Source organism: Trichosurus vulpecula, chromosome 2 (assembly GCF_011100635.1).
Source record: "Trichosurus vulpecula isolate mTriVul1 chromosome 2, mTriVul1.pri, whole genome shotgun sequence".
Classification (NCBI taxonomy): domain Eukaryota; kingdom Metazoa; phylum Chordata; class Mammalia; order Diprotodontia; family Phalangeridae; genus Trichosurus; species Trichosurus vulpecula.
Genome location: NC_050574.1, coordinates 343,666,288 through 343,686,532, shown reverse-complemented (window position 1 = coordinate 343,686,532; position 20,245 = coordinate 343,666,288). Strand labels below are relative to the sequence as shown.

The 20,245-nt window shown below is 36.4% G+C and overlaps 1 protein-coding gene across 2 annotated transcripts in view; it reads right to left on the bottom strand.

Annotated features, from left to right (window-relative positions):
* Positions 1-1,194: 1,194 nt before the first annotated feature.
* Positions 1,195-20,245, bottom strand: part of LOC118840108 (limbic system associated membrane protein) — an 837,829-nt gene continuing 818,778 nt past the window's right edge. Inside the window, exons 8-9 of one of the 2 annotated variants that reach the window (XM_036747612.1) lie at positions 13,469-13,501; positions 1,537-1,653 (exon numbers count right to left, since the gene is read on the bottom strand). In XM_036747612.1, coding sequence (XP_036603507.1) covers positions 1,556-1,653; positions 13,469-13,501 — 131 coding nt within the window. In that variant the 3' untranslated portion in view covers positions 1,537-1,555. Of the gene's footprint in view, positions 1,654-13,468; positions 13,502-20,245 lie in introns of both variants that reach the window. The other variant, XM_036747613.1, reaches the window with a different exon arrangement.

The following is a 20,245-nucleotide window of genomic DNA, read 5'->3' as shown; positions in this document are numbered from 1 at the left end:
GAGTGGCTGGGTGGGGGATCTGTAATGTTATTTGACCAATAGGGAGGGGCAAAAGGAGGGAAGTTTAGGTGATCATAGGGCTCATATTTCTACATTTATGAATTAGCACTTGGTGACTTCCCTGCTTCTCCAAATATTCTGTACACACCATACCCACTACACAGGGAGGACAGGGCACATCCAGCAAAATGTCACTAAATGTCTGAGTTTTCTCAGACCTATGAAGCAAGAGCTAAGTCAGAATTCTTCCCCTCCTAGGTAGCTCAGCCTATGTTACTGATTAACCCTTCCCTATCCCTCACCCCATCAGTAGTAGGCACTTTCAGTAACAGTGATATTCTGGGTTCTGATGATGGGTATAAAAGGAAGCTTAGAGCCCTGCCCCTGGAGGGAACCCAGCTTCTCTTCCTGTTTGAATACACACTGATGTCATGTGACAGCCACTAATCTAATGCCTTTTGGTTAGATTGGGGATGGGGGTGGAGGAGTGGAGTGGAGAAAGGTGTTGCAAGGTGGGCTCTTCCATGCTATCTTAACAAGTGAAATTCAAGGCAAACTCCAGTTAGGCTGCCACTGGAGCGTCAGACACAAGGATCTACCACCTTCTCCACCATCTTTCTGAGCAACATGTCAAAACCGCATTTCACAATTACAATGCAGGACAATTATCCACAGCACGATGAGTCTATGTACATATGGACCATTCCCTTGGCATGCTTTAGAGAGAGAGACACGCGCACACACATATACATCCACATGAGAGAGAGACCTGAGCACGCTCACACACAAAGTGAAGAAAATTAAAATTAAAATGTTGTTTCCTAGCATCAGCGGCATGACTTGAGCTCAAGGTGGTGGCAGCAGGGAAGGAAAAGGAAAATAAGGAAGATAAAGGGGATAGTACCAAGGATTATAGAATAGAGGAAAGGGAGAATGGATGGTTTAGGAAAAGGGAATAAAGTTAAGAGAGAGGGTGGGGCATGCCAATGAGAGGCTATTCACAAGACACCAGTATGGATTATTTTGATAGTCTGAATTGGCTGAGTCAGTTCAAAATGACCAACTGGAAAAAAAAAAAGATTATATAAACACCAAAGGTAAGACTTGACTTTTCACAGATGAAAAAGGATGAAGGAAGAAAAAAGGGAGTAAACAATTACCTAGCATTCCTTTTCTTTTTTTTCCTTTTCCTTTCCTTTCTTTCTTTCCTCTCTTTCATATCTAAAGAACACCTAAATGTCCTCAGCATGTGATGTGGTCTTTACACAGCAACCAATTGTTCATACACACACGCACACACGCACACACACAAACACACATACATGCACAGTGGCATTTTCCACCAAGTTGTTTTCAAATTTTTACTTAATGAATTTGACTTTTGAAAATGTTATAGATATTTTGTTGTCATATTTTTTCCCCTTCACTTCTGAACACACAAAGTTGTAAAAGAAACGGTCCTCCCCCCTTGCTCTCTCTCTCTTTCTCTCTCTCTCTCTGTCTCCTGTATGACGCATTTTTGTGTGTTGTTTTTTGTTTGTAAATTTTTATTCTATTAACATTTGCTGAGTAGGCAGAACAGGGACGCTGCCAGCAACCACAGTGGTACGGCCAGGCTGATTGATCCATTTATTCCTCTCACTGACCCGGGTCCTGCAGGGCAAGAAAAAGAAAAAAAAAGAAAAAATTAGAACCAGTAGAGATTTCCTTTTATTAAATCTACCTTTCAAATACATTTTAGCATTCGACTCAGCAGCTGTATTAGGTACCGATGCCTAATAGCTAGTGTCTTTTTATGTCACTAGGGCATTTAACAGAAACCAAGGGACAAGGAATAGCTGCAATGCCCCCATAGCAATCTGGATTGTTAAAATCATAACCCACTGAGGTTCATGCTGTATCTTCTGAATCCTGCTAACCCTAGAGAGTGCCCTAAGTTGGTGGTCACTTCAAGTTCCACATGGTACAGTATCACCCCATCTAAGCATCCTGCTTTGCTACAGGACTTTAGATGCCAGTGCTCATTATAATTCTATACAATGATGAGTGTCCGCCAGCAGCCAGACAGGGGCTCCTCTGGGGCCAATTCATCACAGCATTTCAATCAATAAAACATGGAACCAATCAGTGAATCCCTTGTTTCCCAAGGGAGGAACAGTAATTATTTATTTGTTAATGAGGAGGGAGAATTATTTCAAAGGGACATTTATATTCAAATGGTGGCATACCAGAAGAGTAAAAAGGAAGGGAAAGAAACATAGAATGTTAGAGGAAGAAGAATTACAGCTCAATCTAGTCCAAATGTCTCATTTTACAGATGAGGAAAATGAGATTCAATGAAGTAAAACATCTTGAATATTGTTATATAGTTATGAGTTTAGCTAAGAACCTAGATCTCAGTTCCCTTTTAAGTATTCTTACCATTATGTTACCCCTGTGTGTATGTCTCTCTTTTTGTCTCTCTTTCTCCTATATTTTTGCCTGTTTATCTCTTCCTCTGTCCCCTCTTCCCAATCATCTGTTTATCTCCTTGAAGAAGTATAGAGAAGGTGATGGTGTCAAAGGACTTAGAAATGGGTATAATATTGTCCTGATAACTAAAAAGGTAGAAGAAGGCAGATTATACTATACTGTCCTCTCCTCTCCTCTACTTTACTATGCTATGCTATTGTACACTATTCTATATACTAATTAGGTCAACTTGAATTATTGGAAAATTTTTAGAATGTATTATCATAGATTATATCTATATATTTTGGAGATGATGGCTAGGGTATGAAACAGATTGTTGGAAAGGGGGAAGAGGATGACTGGAAGAAAAATACTAAAGTTATATTGGGTGTAAACTTAAATACCTTTCCCTGGTATTCTTCTATTCCATTATTCCCTTAGATTGCTGCAATGGCCAGCTTAAATCTAGAGATTTTCTTATTGCCCACCATTTAGGCTTGCATTTGCTTTGGAACCTAGATTATTTGTGTATTTAAAAATGGGCCCTCAAATGAGAAAGTGGTGTCACTGGGGATGTGGGTCCCTGAATTGATGGGAGACTTGAGAGCGAGAGTGTATAAGTCAACTGCTGTTTCTGAGGTTCTGAGTGCTTGTGTATACAATGTAAGGGCACTCAATACATGGATGGGAGCAAATGAATATGTACACATACTAGAGAGGCTGGCAAATATAAGTGCTCTAAAAATGAAAAGAGATATAAAATAATGTTAAAGGATGCCTCCTTGTCATTATTTTATGTGGTGAATAAGAAAGTGAGAAAACACAGGTGTCCCCCTCTTCAAGCTAGATCTATGATCATTGTTTTAGAAAAGGATTAACATTTCTTTAGCATTTCATCTCTTTACATACTAAAGCACTAAACTTTCATGCTAAAATATTGGTTTTTATGTCAACATTTGCTTGTATACCGAGTATTCAGGAAAATACCTATTTCAAAAAGAGAAGTATACCAGTTTATCAATAAAACAGCTATGGAAATTTAAGATGGACACTTCCACTATAGAGTCAGAACTCTACTATCCCAAATGGGTTATCCCAATTATAAATTTCCCATGGTAAGACTTCATTTCAAATCCTTTATGGATATATATATATATATATGTATGTATGTATGTATATATACACATACACATACACATATACATATACATATACATATACATATACATATATATATATATATATAAAACTCTACTTCACTTGAATGCTGTACTATGGAATTTTATAAGTAAGGTGAATAGAAGAAAGGAGACTGGGGTTTTAATATGCTATCCATATGAAACTAAACTGGTGACCCTTGGTAGGTCACTTAAATCATCTGGGTCTAATATTTTTATCTGTAAAATGAATGTGTTGGACAAGATATCCTGAAGATATCTTCTATTCCTAGCATTCAACTGAATAATAGATCATCTGTTCTTCCTCCTTCTTTTTGCAGGTCAAGGAAATTAGTCTGAAAGAAGTTATTTGCCTATAATCATAATGTTCATTAGTGAAAAGGTTAGAGGCAAGAACAAGTTTCTTGTCTCTCTTCAGGGCTTTCTTCATTATGACATCTATATTTTTTTGATACAGAATCATCAGATTTAGAACTAGAGGGGGTATTATAGATCATCTTGTTTGGCTCCTTAATTTAACAGATAAGGAAACTGAAACACAGAGATCTTAAATGATTTATGCAAGGTTACATAGGCAGTAAGTGGAAGAGACAACATTTGAACCCAGGCCTTCTTACTCTAAATCTGGTTCCTTTTCTATTGTACCATGTTATCTCCAAAGGAATTATTAAAATCATAGACATAAAGCTAGAATAGGCCCTTACAGATCAAACAGGAAATTCTGATTTGGCTTCACTGTTTGCCTTGGATGTAAAATAGTGGAGCTGAAAATTAGAGGGAACATGCCAGTGTGGGACATAAAGACAAAATAGTGGAAAGAGAAAAAGTTGTCAATAATAACTGTTCTCCAGACCTCCAGCTCCTCTAAGAACTCTGGATCTTTCCCTATGGCAAATATGAAATCCACAGGTGGAACTCTATATTTCTGCAGAGGAGACAGTCATTGTAAATATGTTAAGAAGGAAATATGCTCACACATTGCTGATAGACTTACTCATTGTTAGATTCTTTGTGAAGGCAAAATGGCCTTCACAAGAATAATTAAGTCCTTTGACCAAATAAACCCATAATTAAGAATATACACTGAGGGTTCTTATAAAGGATAAAAAGATACATGTTTCAAAATACAAATAACAATATTATTTATAATTTCAAATTCCAATAGAACATAATTCTTTGAGAGTATGTGTTATGTTTCATTTTGTCTTTGTATCCTCAGATCTTAGTATAGTACTTTGCTCATAAGATTCATTTTAAAATATTCTGTTGAAGGAAGGAAGGAAAAGAAGAAGAAACAACCTAAATGTTCAACAGTATCTAAATAAATTAGGATACATTGATATAACTGAATGTTATATCATTGCAAATGATAAGTATGAAAAACCTAGACATGGAAATAATCATATGAAATACTGTGAAGTAAAGAAAGTAGAATCAGAAAAACAATATTTTACATCCTTGGTATAGCTGTGCAAAAGTCAAAATAAATACACAAATACAAAGTTGAATGCGTAGAGAATAGGAAGGAATCTGTAAGGAGTTGTGAATGTTTAATTGGTTTTGTTGTTTAACACTCAGTATATAATAAGTTACTAAAATTTTTTTAAATTAAATTATATATATACTTATATATAATATATTATATTATAATATAATTATATTATTTTATATTATAATATAAACATATTAATAATATAATATAATAATATAATTATAATATATTATATTATATTATTATAATTATATGGTAATATAATTATAATAATATAATATAATATATTATAATTATAACATTATATATATATATATATATTTACTTTGTCCTATACCTAGGACAAAGTAAAGAGGGTCTTAGAACCTCTTTTTGGGAGGGGGTACAGGAATATGGTTTCTTGGGTGCAGAAAAACCACATGCAGAATACAGGAGCTATAGAGGTCTAGATCAAGTGTTGTTTTTGCTATGCCCCAATGCCTTTAATTTAGATTTTTATTTTAATTCTAGTTCATTATGAAGTAGTAGAAAGGGCCTTTAAGTTAAATCATTCATTTCCTTGTCCCAGTAAACATTTGACAGACTGTTTGCAGAAAATATGTAGGGAAAGTCCATCTCTGTATCAGTCTGATCATTTTTAGGGGTCAGAGAGTTGATGTACTTCTATCCTAGAATGGAGGACAAGGAGCTCCAGAAAAATTAAGCATAATGGGGAAGATGAAAAGTCTGAACTACTTATGAAATTCTCAGGACATCAGAGTAGGACAATGTAGTATAGCCGAAAGCTAGGACACCTGAATTGGAATTCCAATTCAGATACTTAATTACTCTCTGTGTGACTATAAAGAAGGCATTTAGACTCCCAGAGCCTCCTTTCTCACATCCATAAAATGGCTACTGCTTACCAAGTAGGACTATTATTAGACAAGCACTTAGCAAACCCAAAAGTGAAAAATAAATATTAAAATTATATGTAAAATTGAGCTTGTGTTTAGGATGTGCATGTTCTCTGTAACTGCTGTTTAAATGACAATTTTTATTTACTAATACAAACTTGTAACTGTGTAGTATGTTTGCATAGTCCTCATTTTTTGAAATATTATTAGGAATCAATTGAGTTCCCAGCACACAATGCTGTTCTGGTATCATACAGAGAAATATCACAGTTATATGTTTGCATTTATATATGCCACATATATATGTATGTATAAGTGTGTGTATACATATAATACATACACAATATACATATGTGTATATAATATGGTATAATAATTTTATATATAATATACATATATATGTATATACATATACATATATATATGTGTATATATATATGTATATATAAAATACTTCAATAATGAAGAATTAGCAGCCCATTCATTATTCGTGTTTTGGTTTATACTGTATTCCAAAGGTGTAAGGACTGTTTTTCTTCTTAATGAATATAAGTTGGTCTGCCACAATTGTGATTCTTCATTGTAGCTCAGGACAAACAACCATCCTTTGCAAATATTTTCATGGAATAACAGATCCAATTGAGGCAGAAAGACTTACATTAATTTATCCTTAAGAATGCAAAAGTAAACTGAAAGATAATTTACCACCTTGTAAAATCTTCTTTTCAAACCAGAGTTAGAGCCTTACACCATAAAATTAATGCACTAGTATAGTGTGTTGAGATATATCTAAGGTAGATGAATTTGGGAGGAATCTTATAGACAAAGAATGGCATCTAGAGGAAGGCAATTAGGATGATGAAGAAACATCTTCATGTCATAGGAGTAACAGTTGAAGGAACAGGCCATGTTAAGCCTGCAGAAGAGAAGACTTGGAGAAGACATGATAGACTGTCTTCAAGTATTTGCTGGACTGTCATGTGAAAAGGAGTTAGATTTTTGTTTTTCTTGGCCCTATGGGGCAAAATTAGAAAAAATGGATGGAAGTGGAGAAGAGATAGATTTAACCTTGGTGTAATGAAAAATTTTCTATTAATTTGTGCTATCCAAAAGTGGTTTGGGCTCCATGCCTTCTCAGATAGAGTGGTCCTCTTCATTAGTGATCTTTGAACAAGGACTTAATGTGCATTAAAATTTTACTTAGGTATGGGTTGGACTAAATAGCCCCTGAGATCTCTTCTAATTTTGAAACTCTGTGAGCTTTAGAGTGAACTGGGTTTAAGGTTTGGTGAAGGGAAGGCAGGAAGGAAAGAAGGAAAGAAGGAAGAAGGAAAACCCCAAGTTAAGTGGGCAGCTTCTGGCCATCAAAATTTTCACTCTAAAGCTCATGGATTGGACCACAATAGATCCCTACCCAAGCTCCATGTAATGGCTGTATTGTGGGCCCTCCTGGCTTAAAGTAAATGTCAATGGTAACTGTTTCTCTTTGGAACAGCAACCCTGAGGGTCTTCCCCTCCCAGCTTGATTCTTTTTTCTTTTTTCTAATTAAAAGGGTCATCCCTTGACTCACTTCTTAAAGAGTCCTATTCATTGAATGGTTATCACCTCATTCTAAGTGAGGACATGAAAAGGCCTTAGCCTAAAAGGGCCAGGTTCTCCAATTGCATCCTGGGTCATCTCTAGTCATCCTGATGAATATCTGGTCACTGGATCCATATGGCTCTGGAGGAGAAAGTGAGGCTGTTGACCTTGCACAGCCCTCCTTCACTCAAATCAAAGTCAACTGCAAGTCATGTCTTCATTTCCCTGATGTCATGGTCCTCTTCAAAAAACGAAGGACAAACACAGCCTGTAGGTAGACCGAACTGCCTGAAAGAGAACCCAGCTAGTTGGGTAACTCATCTCATTCTCTCCTTCTCCCTCTCCTTCTCCTTCTCCTTTCCAAAATAAGATGAAATTACTTAACATTACTAGGCAATGTTCCTTTGTAAAGTTAAGCGGTAGGATTAGATGATCTCTTAGCTCAGTTGTAGGCTCCCAAATTCAGGGACTCCTCGATTCTGGGTGGAAGGACTTACCCTATGGTTTCGTTTTTAGTTCTGATTGAAACTAGAACCCAGCCTTCTGGCTCTTGGTCTAGTACTTTTTCTGCTAATCAATGGGAAGTAAGAACTGAATAGATACTCTGAAAACAAGAGAAGGAATCAAAGAAACTAGGATACACATGCTCCCTGGGCCAAGGCTTTAGACCTCTGATATTTGAAAAAAAAGATGAAGGATCAGAGCAATACATAGGATAGCTAATCAACACCAACAAGTCAATTTTATGAGTCACTGGTCATGACAAGTGTTTAAAATGTTTTTGAAATGGCATATAATTTTGCATGAAGAATTTAAAAAGATATATACAAAAGATGAAAGAAAGGTGAGGAAACTAAATATGACATAGTACTATAAGAATAGAGGTAGAAAAAAAGCTGAGAATAATTTGAGCTGATGATGAATGCCTAGAACAACAAAAAGCTTTTAAAAATCTATGTTGGAGGCACAAAACTTTCAAAGGAAGGATAGGACCACTGTTCAAGAAAAACAAGAAAATAACATTGGATGACAGAGAAGGCAGAATTACCCAGCTCTGTTCTCTTTTCCAAAGAATTGTCTTTGCATTGAAGAGAAGAAAACAGAAAGTCAATGGGGAATGAAACCCCTGGTTTAAACTGAAGATGTGGTATGAGATGATTTAGCTGTCTTTAATAAGTATCTATCAGTATGAGCAGAGATAATTCATATAGAGTTGGGCAAGTACCATGGGTCAAGAGATAGATAAATTTACTCATTTTTTAAAGAAATAAGGAATGTTATTCACATTAGAGGCTAGTTAACTTGTCTATATTTGAAAAATAAAACTCTAATACAAATCACTAAAGGCATGGCTTATGAGAATTTAAAAAGGTAGACAGTGACAATAAGAAGAGGCCAGTCTGAGATCACCAAAAAAGATCATGACTGACTATCATCTCCTTCTTTTTAAAACAAGATTAGTAGTTTGGCAGATCAGAAAAAAATGGAGAAATCTTATACTTGAATTCTTTCAAGGCATTTGACAAAATTTTGCATAATATCCTTATGGGTAAGATGAGCAAGATACAGGCTATAGCTAACAGTGTTAATTATGTAGATTTGGAAGTATTTGAACAGTCAGATGCCAAAAGTAGTATTAATGGACTGAAACTGATCAAGAGAGAAGGAGGTATATAATAGAGGATATAAGGGCTCTTTGCCCTTGTATTATTCAAGGTTTTTATTAGTAGCTTGAAGAAAGAGATCTTATGCTTATTAAATTTCAAAATAACCCAAAGCTGGGAGAGAAACCAAATAAGTTAGAAAAAAGTATCTATGTCTAAAAAGACATCAGCTCAGTTTGTTGGGTAAAATCTACTATGATCACCATACCTAGTAGGTGTGACACTTATTTCCACTGACAGAAAAAGGAGATAATGTATCCACAGGGGGTTCTATGTCACTCCCTAAAGGCGTGAAAATGATGACAACATTTACTGAGGGTAGGTGTAAAGTCCTACACTTAGGCGCAAAACAATCAATCGAATAAATATTGGATGGAAGAGAGAAGTGCTCACTGGCTTACTAGTTCATGTGAGAAAGGATAAGGGGTTTGGTAGAATGCAAACTCAAAATTTCAGTCCAAATTTGACATGATAGGAAAAAAAAGGAACACTGTGTTCATTTCTGGACCCCATATTTTAGGAAGGACAGTGACAAACTGAAGTATTTCCAGATAAATGCCAAGATGATAAATAGGCAAACAAGCATGTCTCATGAAAATGGGGAAATGTTTAGCCCGGACACAAGAAAACATGGATGATATGTTTTTTTCTTTCAAATTTGTGAAAAGCTTGATGGCTTTTATATTACAGAAGATGTTATATTATATTCTATATTACATTTTATTTTAATTTATATTATAGAAGAGATTCTCCTTATTTTGACATCCTGGGGAAGAACTAGAAAAAAAGAGGTTAAAGTTGATGAGAGGTAGACCAGTTTAATTTAACCAGTTTAATTAATTTAACCAGTTTAATTTAAAGGAAAAAATTTTAATAATTTGAGCTGTACAAATATGGAATGGACTGTTTGGTAAAATAGCCAATTCTCTATCACTGACTATCTCCAAATGGAATCTTTGTTGAGTATAGCACAATAGAAGGAATTTCTGTTCAGATATGAGATACCTCCTAATTGTGTGGAAATGACTCTGGGTTCCCGAATGATATGTCAGAATATCACAACTTCTGCCTGGCTCTTTAAAGCTAAGATATCTTCCATTATGGGCCCCATGGTGTATTGTATGTTTGTTATTTAAGGTCCAGACTAGCTAAGTTCAAAAATGTTCTTTACCAAGTGGGTCACATGGTCAATAATATTTTTGGCCTTAATCGTTAAGGCTTTCAAAAAATATCTTTTAAGCTAAATTGAGGTTGTGAACTGTGTCAGTGGAGAGATTACCTATACTGACAAAATTACTGATCCTTAAAGTATTGGAAAAAAGTCTGGACTAGATCAATTCTGAGGTCCCTGCCAAAATGGGGACTCTATTGTGCTATTGGTGGGGGTCAGCATTCCGGTGAGAAATGATATAATCTAAGGAATGTAAATGGATGAGTCATGAATTGTTTTATTAGTTCGTTTGGCCAAACTGTTTAATTATACTGTTTGGTTAATTATACTATTGCTTATGAGAGGGAATTTGTGGCTAAAGGAAAGACAGTACAAAATTTCTTGGCAATGTGTGAATAGTGGTATAGTATCTATTGTGATGAAACTGTAATAAGTCTCTTTAAGTGATTGTCTAAGACACATTGTATAGGACCTCGAATGTGCATAAACCCTTTGCTTCTACATTATGGTATAGGACAAATCAGGATTTGTTCTGTGAAATCTGGATCTAGTAAAGGGCCAGACTTGAGGACCTAGAGGGCCAAATGTGGCCTCGAGGCTGCAGATTCTCCATCCTTGGTATAGGACTAAGGTTAGGCAAAGACCTACTTTTGTAGGGCAAAGTACTTAAGTAGGGTATACCACCCAGAGAGAGCAAAACAAGGGACTTAAAATATTATTATTTTTAAATTCACATCATTTAATATCAAAGAAGTTCTCTTTTTGTTTTATGAGTATTATTTTTGTGGTGCAATTGTCCCTGTATGTAAAAGTAATTCTTTTTTACTTCTGATTTTACTTTCTTGCTATTACTACATCTCTAAATGAAAATTAACTTTGTTAGCAATAATACAAAAAGAAAGAAAAAGGAAAAGAGATCGACTAGTGTTAGTTTGTGTTTTCCCACACTGACCCACTTTTCAAGATCTCACTGTTAAAATACAAAGAAAGATCAAGATATGGTAAACAGCTGGAGAGGCAGAAGGAAGATCTTTGGATGCTTTCCATACTTAGGTGATCCTGTCTAATTCCTTCCAAAATTTCTAAGTGTGATGACTCTAAATAACTCCATGGATGCTCCTTGGCTATCCTTTTGAATTTTCTCATGGATCACAGATTCATGCTGAAGTGTAGTTTGATCCCTTTAACTAGACCATTTAACCTAGGAAGCAGAGTAAGTCCAGGTTTTTAAAGACTTAATGCCTTTAAGAGGTGACCAAGTGAATGAAAACAAAACCAGGTAAAACCCTAAGCAGTATACCAGTTAACAACTGCTGAGTAATGCAAAAAAAACTAGCCCAACCCCCTGAGCATTTTTTTTTCTCTTTTTGTTTCCTCTTACCTATTCTTGTATTTGGGTTCCACTGTTAATAATAACCCCATTACATTGGCTGTATTCCTGGAATCCATAGGAAAAGAATGATAACCATGACTTTGGCGCCACCTGCTGCCTGTCACACACCAATGCACCCTTCTTTGAGGGTTGTTCAGGTAAATCTGATGACTAGACGGTGGTAGCACAGAGCAGGAGGGGCCCATTTGACCTTCCTTCACAGGATTAAATTAAGTTTCCTTTTGACCTGTAGCCACTGCTGGCTGTATGGTGAATTTCTTACAAAATTAAACATACATTCACAGCAATATGGTTACCATCAAATTCCTGTCATCCACTGAAGCATCAAATAAGCATGAGAAATTTAAAGTTATTGCTCCAGTAAACTTGAAGATGATAAATGTCATACACACACACACACACACACACACACACGCATAGATGTATATACAATAGCTGTATAGATGTGTATATATGCACATTTACATCTATGTTTATACAAAAATACACATATACAAATGTGTGTATACATACACACACACAAATACACACACACACATATAATGCCAACCCCACCAAATTCCTAAGTGACCAGATTTTATACCAATTTATAGAGTGAGGGAATGGATTCGTAACAACAGCAGGGCAGCAATCTGGACCCCAGCAACAAATATTAAGTCAAGAGACCATAGCGGTATTCTAGTAACTCCTCCATTTTGCAATTGAGGAAATCAAGACTCAAGGATAGGTAAAGGGGCTTGCCCAAATTCATCTAGGAGAGCTAAGATTGGAACCTATGGCCCTTGGTTCCCATTCCAATGTACCTTACATCATGCTGCCTCTCCTTCTACTATTTTGGAGCTTTTCAACCTAGATGACCCTGGCTCTCATCCTTGTTGTCTTTTCCAAGCTTGTCTCAATAAGCTTTCACAGCCATGGTGATGTCCTACAATATTTGAAAAAGCTAGTGCTTCAGTTTCCTGTGCTTTGCACTTTGGAAATGCTTAATAAATACTTCATTCATTCTCTCAGTTGCCCTTTGTCTAAAGATGCATAGACCACAAATCCTGCCACAAACTATTGCCTTTGGGAATGAGTGTCAGTTTCCCCAGAATGATCTTAGCCTAGGGGCTCTGAGTGACTCAAATAACTCATTTTAATAAGAGATTCTGTTTTATTCTATTTAACAATATGTACTTCTTTCAACACCTACAAAAGGTATCCTGAAAACTGTTCTCCTTCTCTTGTGGGGGTGGTACATATCCTGAACTTTGAGAGTCTCCAATCATGTGGTTTTATCAGAGTTTGACATGAACCAAAAGATGTTCAGGGAAGGGATGAGGGAAAAGCAGATTTGTCAGTGTTGCAGATTTTTAAAATCAGGGGACAAAACAAAGGGCAGGCATAGATGGTTTGTGATCTGTATCACTGGAGAAGACATTCAATAAAGATCCATTTGAGTATTTTAACAAAGCTCATTGATTGAACCATAGAATTCCCATGAACAAGAGATATATACAACATGAAAAAAACAGAAGCAAATTTGTCACCAGAATGCTAATATCAGGAGTGGGGACATTGAAATGAAATCACCTAACATTTTCAGGGCACACTAAGTTTAATACAAAAACAAAGAAGAGTTATCAGAAGAAGATGCCATACCTTTTTGCTTGAAGTGCACGGTGGTGCCAATTTCTAAAAAAGAAACATTTAATACAACAAGAAACAAAACAAAACAAAAACAAATTCTTTATCAATGCAGATTAGCTAGGACACGTTTGGTACTCTCTACTGTGAAGAGAGAGAAAAGGCAGAAAGCTAGTTCAGATAGGAAGAGATGATCTAGCTTGGCAGTCTCTAGTGATGCAAAGAAAGGGGTAGGCAATGAGATTCTGATTTGTTGGAACAAAGGCTATGAAATTGAAGAATCCCCCTTCAAATACATGTGAATATAAAATTTATATTCATGGATGGCATAGGGCATGAACTATTTATCAAGTGCCCTTGATTTCAATTTGTTCAAATGTAAACCATAAAATGTAAGCAATTTAACTTTTTTTTAAAAACTTGCATGTAAACATGAAATGTCAGTAGGACCATTGAACCTATCATTATTCCCTAAAAAATTAAACCTGTATCTTCAAATAAAAAGTGATATAGAAAATACAATGTGTATGTGTGTGTGTGTGTGTGTGTGTGTGTGTGTATGTGTGTCTTAGATTAGTGCTACGCAAAAACAAACAAAATCACTAAGGATGTACAAAACCATTAATACTTCTTTTTTGTGGGTGGCAAAGAATGGGAATCTAAAAGGGTACCCATAAATTAGAGAATGGATGAACAAGTTGTGGTATATAAATGTGATTGAATAGTATTATATTGAATTCTTATCAGCATAATAACCAACTAGGATTCTAGAGGACTAATGAGGAAACATGCTAACCACCTCTTGACAAAGAGGCGAAGAACTAAGAATGCCAAATGAGATTTTTTTTTTGGAATGGGCAATGTGGACATTTGCTTTGATTAACTATACATGTTGGTAACGGGTTTTGTTTTTTTTTATGTTTTTGATTGGGTTGTGGCTTGGGGCGGGGTGAGAAGGCATAACTTTGCTGATTAAAACAGATAATTTTTTTAAAAGGAAAAGAAAACCTAAGTTAAAAACTCAGTTGTACTTGCATATAGATTTGTTTGATAGACCAAGGTTTCAGACTCCTAGACAAACTTAAATCAGGGTTGCTATGGCTTATATGCATTGGACTAAATTACTGGGAGGTTCATTCTACCTCAAAGATTTTTTGAACATGATTGTCTAGGTATACGGTGAAGTCTCGGGATGTGAGAACAGGTTTTCCTTTTGTGGGGAGCTAAGGACTTGTCTTTATTATCACCAAGGTCAAAAGACCCAACTGCTCATGAAAGAAGATCATGGGAGGGTAAAAAAAAATACTACAGGGTTGATAAAAGATCAGAAACAAAGAGGAAATGAAAATGTGCCAACCACACTTCCTCACTTGGCGGTGGGGTAAGATCATATGCCGTTGCTGTTTCATGTGATCAGAGTTTAAAAAGTTATTTTATTTTCTGACATGTTCAAGAGAGTAATGGGCCTTCAGAAATAATGATAGCCACTCCTAGGGCTCAATGCTGCTCTCCTCCCACCCCTTCTGCTCAAGGTGTTCAAATGGAGGTCACTATTAGAGACTAACTGGTAGACAGTCTACCATTCTATGCCCAATCTTCAATTAGCAGTGTTTTAATTGTCTTACCATTATTAATTGACTTAATTTCAACTTCAGCAAAACTAATATGAGCAGGAACTCAGAGGAAATTAATTTGGAATATTTACTTATTATTGGATGTAAGGATTATTTCCCTAAACTGAGGAGCCATTCACTGTTCATATAGGTTAACTAGAAGGTTAGTACCTTCTCAAATTGGGGGTGAGAGGGCAGGGTGGACCTTAAAAACAGCTTCACTCTTTAATGGAATTTTTTTAATTCAAAATTTAAAATAAATTGTTTCATTGGTTTAACTGTTGTTAAACTCAACAAGAATGCTTTTTAATTAACTTTATTGTCTCAAGCCAGGAAACAAGCTTTTCTCTGACTTGACTAGGTCCTGTCTGCCAAATTCAAATTAGACAGTTTCTGCACACAGGTCTTAACATAAACACAACTTGGCTGAGTTCTAAGCCACATTTTGGGAAACATTGGGATAGATAATCATGTGGAGGAATTGGATTAGACAGCATGGCTGCTCTTGCACTATGGCAGGGATTAGACTATATTACCTGAAAGTCTATTCCATATATATGAATATAACATTCTTTGTTATGATAAAGTAACACTCATTAGTGGAACTTGTTAAATGTAAATGAGTAGACATTGATGGTATCTGACTCTATACTGATGGGGAAACTGAGACACAGATAAGTTAAATGACTTTCCCACACAGCCAGCAAGTGTCTGAGGAAGGATTCAAACTAAAGTCTCCCTGACTTTGAGTTTATCATTCTATCCATTAGCCTGACTCTCTCATTTTATAAAAGAGGACATAAAATCCCAAGGATAAGTTACATGATTTGCTCAAGGTCACTCATCTAGTTTGTGACCAATCAGAATTAAATACTAAGTCTCCTGATTCTGGGTCCAGTAGACTTTCCATTCCACCATTTTTGTTGTGGTTCAGTCATTTCAGTTATATCTGACCCTTCATGTCCCTATTTGGAGTTTTCTTGGAAAAGATGGTGTAGTGACTTGCCTTTTCCTTCTCCAGCTTATTTTACAGAGGAGGAAACTGAGGCAAACATGTTCAGTGACTTGCCCAAGGTCACACAGTTAGTAAGTGTCTAATTTGAACTTGGGAAGATGAGTATTCCTGACTCTAGGCCTGGCGCTCTATCCACTGTGCAACCATGCTGCCCTTAAATGTATAGAGTATTTTCACCTTGTTCATATTTAGGGTAGTTAATATGACTACAGAAGAAGACCCAGCATGATTTCTTTGGGGTGTCATATTCAAGAGAGAAGTCAGAATTTGAGTTTCACAGCACAGTAAAGAAGAAACAAATACCACACAAAGCCATGTCAGCCCTTTGGGCCTTAGTCATCATTTAAGAGAAAATTATGAAAAAAACAAATGAACCAATCTTTCGAAAAATTTTTAAAAATGGCATTCAAGTCGATCCTCTTTCAAAATACTTCTACCTTTAAATCTTACGAATCTATGACCAGGGGTTTAGTGAGATAAGCATTTGCATTAAGGAAGTCTGATTTCCTATGAAATTGTATGGACTCTCTGATTCCTCCTTATTAGCCATTTCCTTTTGTGACAGAATCTGTATCATTCTGGTGGCACCCTGGCCATCTCTAGTTGCTATTATGTCATTGCTAGACATCAAAGAAGAGGCATAATGCAAATCAGTGAATTTTCTGGGCATATAATAAGAATCATAGCTTCATTCCATATTCATTTTTTAATCTTGCTAGTTAATATGGATCAAATTTCCCTAGAGAGAACTGTTTTTGTTTTCTGATTGGACCTATGATTTCATTGGTGTAGGGATTATCAGTGCTAATTCGGACTAGACCTTTTCTGCTATTTCTAATCTGAGTTGCATGGGGCATTAAAAAGTCAAGTGACTTGCTCAAAGTCACCCAGCCTATATATGTTGCAGAAAATACTTGAACCCAAGTGTCTGTGACTCTGAGGAGAGCTCTTCATGTATTACTAACACACCACCTTTCTCTATGACACAATATAAAGTAATATTCTCATTGAATATAATAATAAAATGGGCAATGTTGAGATCTCATCCCCAGGACACTTCAAATTTTAAAATGAAATTTTAAATCAAATAAACACAGAAGATAAAGTAAGTATGGAGATAACACATTATTGGCATACTGGCAGTGAAGAAACATGAAGGAAAAATACACATACATATGTGCCCAGAGGCACGTACATATGCAAGCACATACACACACCTACTGCATAGTATATGAAAAGGAAAAGGAACAAAGGAATCCAGGCTAATGAAATATATCTTAGCCAAGGGGCAGTTAGGTGGTGCAGTGGATAGAGTGCTGGGCCTGGAGAGAAAAAGACTCATCTTCATGAGTTCAAATACGGGCCTCAGACACTTACTGGTTATATGATCCTGGGCAAGTCACTTAGCCCTGTTTGTCTCAGTTTCCTCATTTGTAAAATGAGCTGGAGAAGGAAATGGTAAATCATTTCAGCATTTGTGCCAAGAAAATCCCAAGTGGGCTCACAAAGAGTAGAATATGGCTGAAAAATGACTGAATGACAACTGTTCAGCTAACTTAATTTTAAAGAAAAAAACTGAAGCCCACAAGAATGGAGTAGTCTGCCCTAGATCACAATGGGCAATGACAAAGGCAGGAGAAAGACCCAAGGCCCTGACTCAAAAGCCAATGCACTTTCTATTGCACCTGTAATATTAATTAAAGTGGGACTTTTTTTTATTGTTTTGGAATGCTAAATTAATCAAGTGCCTTTGATTAACTCACTAGGTGCAAAGCCCCAGGCCCACACCCTTTTGCTGATTAGGTATGAAGCCTTGGCTGGAGGGGGCGAGGGGTTGGCAAGAAAGGTATATGAACTCAGAGGTTAGCATTTTGTTTGGGGCTCTCACTCCCTGGAAGAGTTTTGATGTGGAGACTGGGTGGCCACTGGAGCTCCCTGGCTTTGAAGAAAACCCAGATGTTGGTGTTTCTCTCTAGGGAACTATGTATTGCTATAGATAGACTGGTTTGTGTTATTTGCTCTGTTTATATAATGTATGCTTGTAAGTTTGATTAAAGTGAGATTGTAAACCCCTTAAAGTTGCTTTCCTTAGAAAAGCAGATCAAAGAACCTGTGCTGGCAGCCTTCCTGTGTGCTGGTGTTGTTGGTCTTTCACCCTCACAGCAGCTGCTAGCCACATTGCTGTTACAGCTCCGTGATCTTACCTCACCAAAAAGGCTATGTCTTCTCTGCACACAATTATGTATCTCATATTATTTTGGCTCTCTCAAATACTGTCAAAAGGACTTTCAATAGCCAACTAAAGCCAACCACAGTAAGATCATGTTAGAATTCAGTTACAGAGAACATATGGACAAACTCCCTTCTTGGGAAGACCACATTTAATTAAATTATTGGGGAGAAATCACTTCAAAGTACAGGCTATGGCAATGCAGAATATAGAAAAGAAAACATGAATCCATTATAGCAACTAATTGACAAAGTAGAGTGATTTGAATAGGGAGAGATCTGATTGGTAAGGGAGCTAACTGAGTAATATTTCTGTCAGGAGAGAATATACCAGGATTCATTTGCTATCAGCACAGATGTCAGCAACAGCATTGCCTGTATATGATTAAATAGAATAAGTAACAGCTTTCTCCTAAAGTTGTTAGTCCCCTCCCTAGAAATGGAGATGACAATCAGGGTCACAAAATCACAGGATCTTAAGACCTGTGAAGGACTCTCAAACGCCAACTAGTCTAACATTTACCTAAACAAAAATTCCTTCTACTGTGTACCCAGCATGTCTTTGCCAGAATGACTTAGACTCAAACGTCCAGTATTTGCTCTCAAATACACAAATATTCTAAATGAAGGAACAATAGATTTTCTGTTGATTACCTAGATAAGTTTGAATTCTCCACTTCACTTTGCAAGTGAAGATGTGTACTTTGAACCCACTAAGAACAAATTAGGTAATCCTAATAGCGAATTTCCTGGAGTAGATTGTGGTAGTGTTTCAATTCTTGATTAATCTGGAGAAATGCTCAAGATCAGCAGATTTGGGAATTCAATTTTCCCTTGGAGAAGAAGATGAAATGTTCATTTCATAGTACTGATCCCATCATCATGGTATCCTGCCTTTCTCTTCTGAACAGGATATTCTCATTTGGCCAAAATAAATGTTAATTTAATCCTCTGGACCTTTCTTTAATCTCTGCCTATCTTTTGTCAAAGATTGGTTCCGTGCTGCCATCTTGTGGTATACCTGAGAAATATCTCCACTAGACCCCAAGCAAATTAATTACATTCTTCCACAAGGTGGCGATGGAAGCAAAGATAGGAGCATCACTTACTAGGTCAGTCACAGTCAGAAAAGGAGGAAAAACCCAAAACAAAATTTCCTTGGGACTAGTGGGAAGTGATATTCTTATCAGGATATGCAAGGAAGTCTTTTGATTCTTAAAAACTACAGAAAATGCCCTCTTTATTCCAGGACAAGGAATAATAGTCTTTGTGGAGTTAAGTTTACTCTATAAGGTCAGCCTTGCCCAGAGAGCCATACTGAAGTAGGAATTTCTCTGAGAAACCCTACTGGAAGTCCACAGAGCAGATTTGCTGAATGCCAATTTCTTTAACCAGGAAAATTACTGCCATCTCCCCCAAATCTGTTACATTATTTGACAGTCTTACTTGATATGCCCCAAGATCTCTTCTTTTTTGGCCATCTTAACAGGCTACTTAGATTCCACTCATCTTACAGTTTATCCCTGAAGGATACACATCTAAGACGAGAAAGGGGGCTCACAGACCTTCTAACCAACCTCCTCATTTTACAGACCAGGAAACTGAGGTCCAGGCAAATAATGTACTTTGTCCAAGGTGACAACAAGATGTGATCATCAAAAGCAAGATTTAAATCCAGTTCCTCTGACTTATGGACTGCCATTTTCACTGTGCCATATTTTAAGTCTACAATATATTAGGAGGCTTTTAAACTGTCATCCTACAAAGGACCATACAAATTCTAGTAGGGCAAAGGTATTTTGCTATGAGTAGATGCTGGGTTTTGAAGAGCACACATGTTGATTTCATAATGCCACATATATTCAGGGTTTGGTTTTCAGGACTTGCCCTGAGAAAATTTGTGAAGTAGGGCAAAGATGCCATTCCCATTTCTAT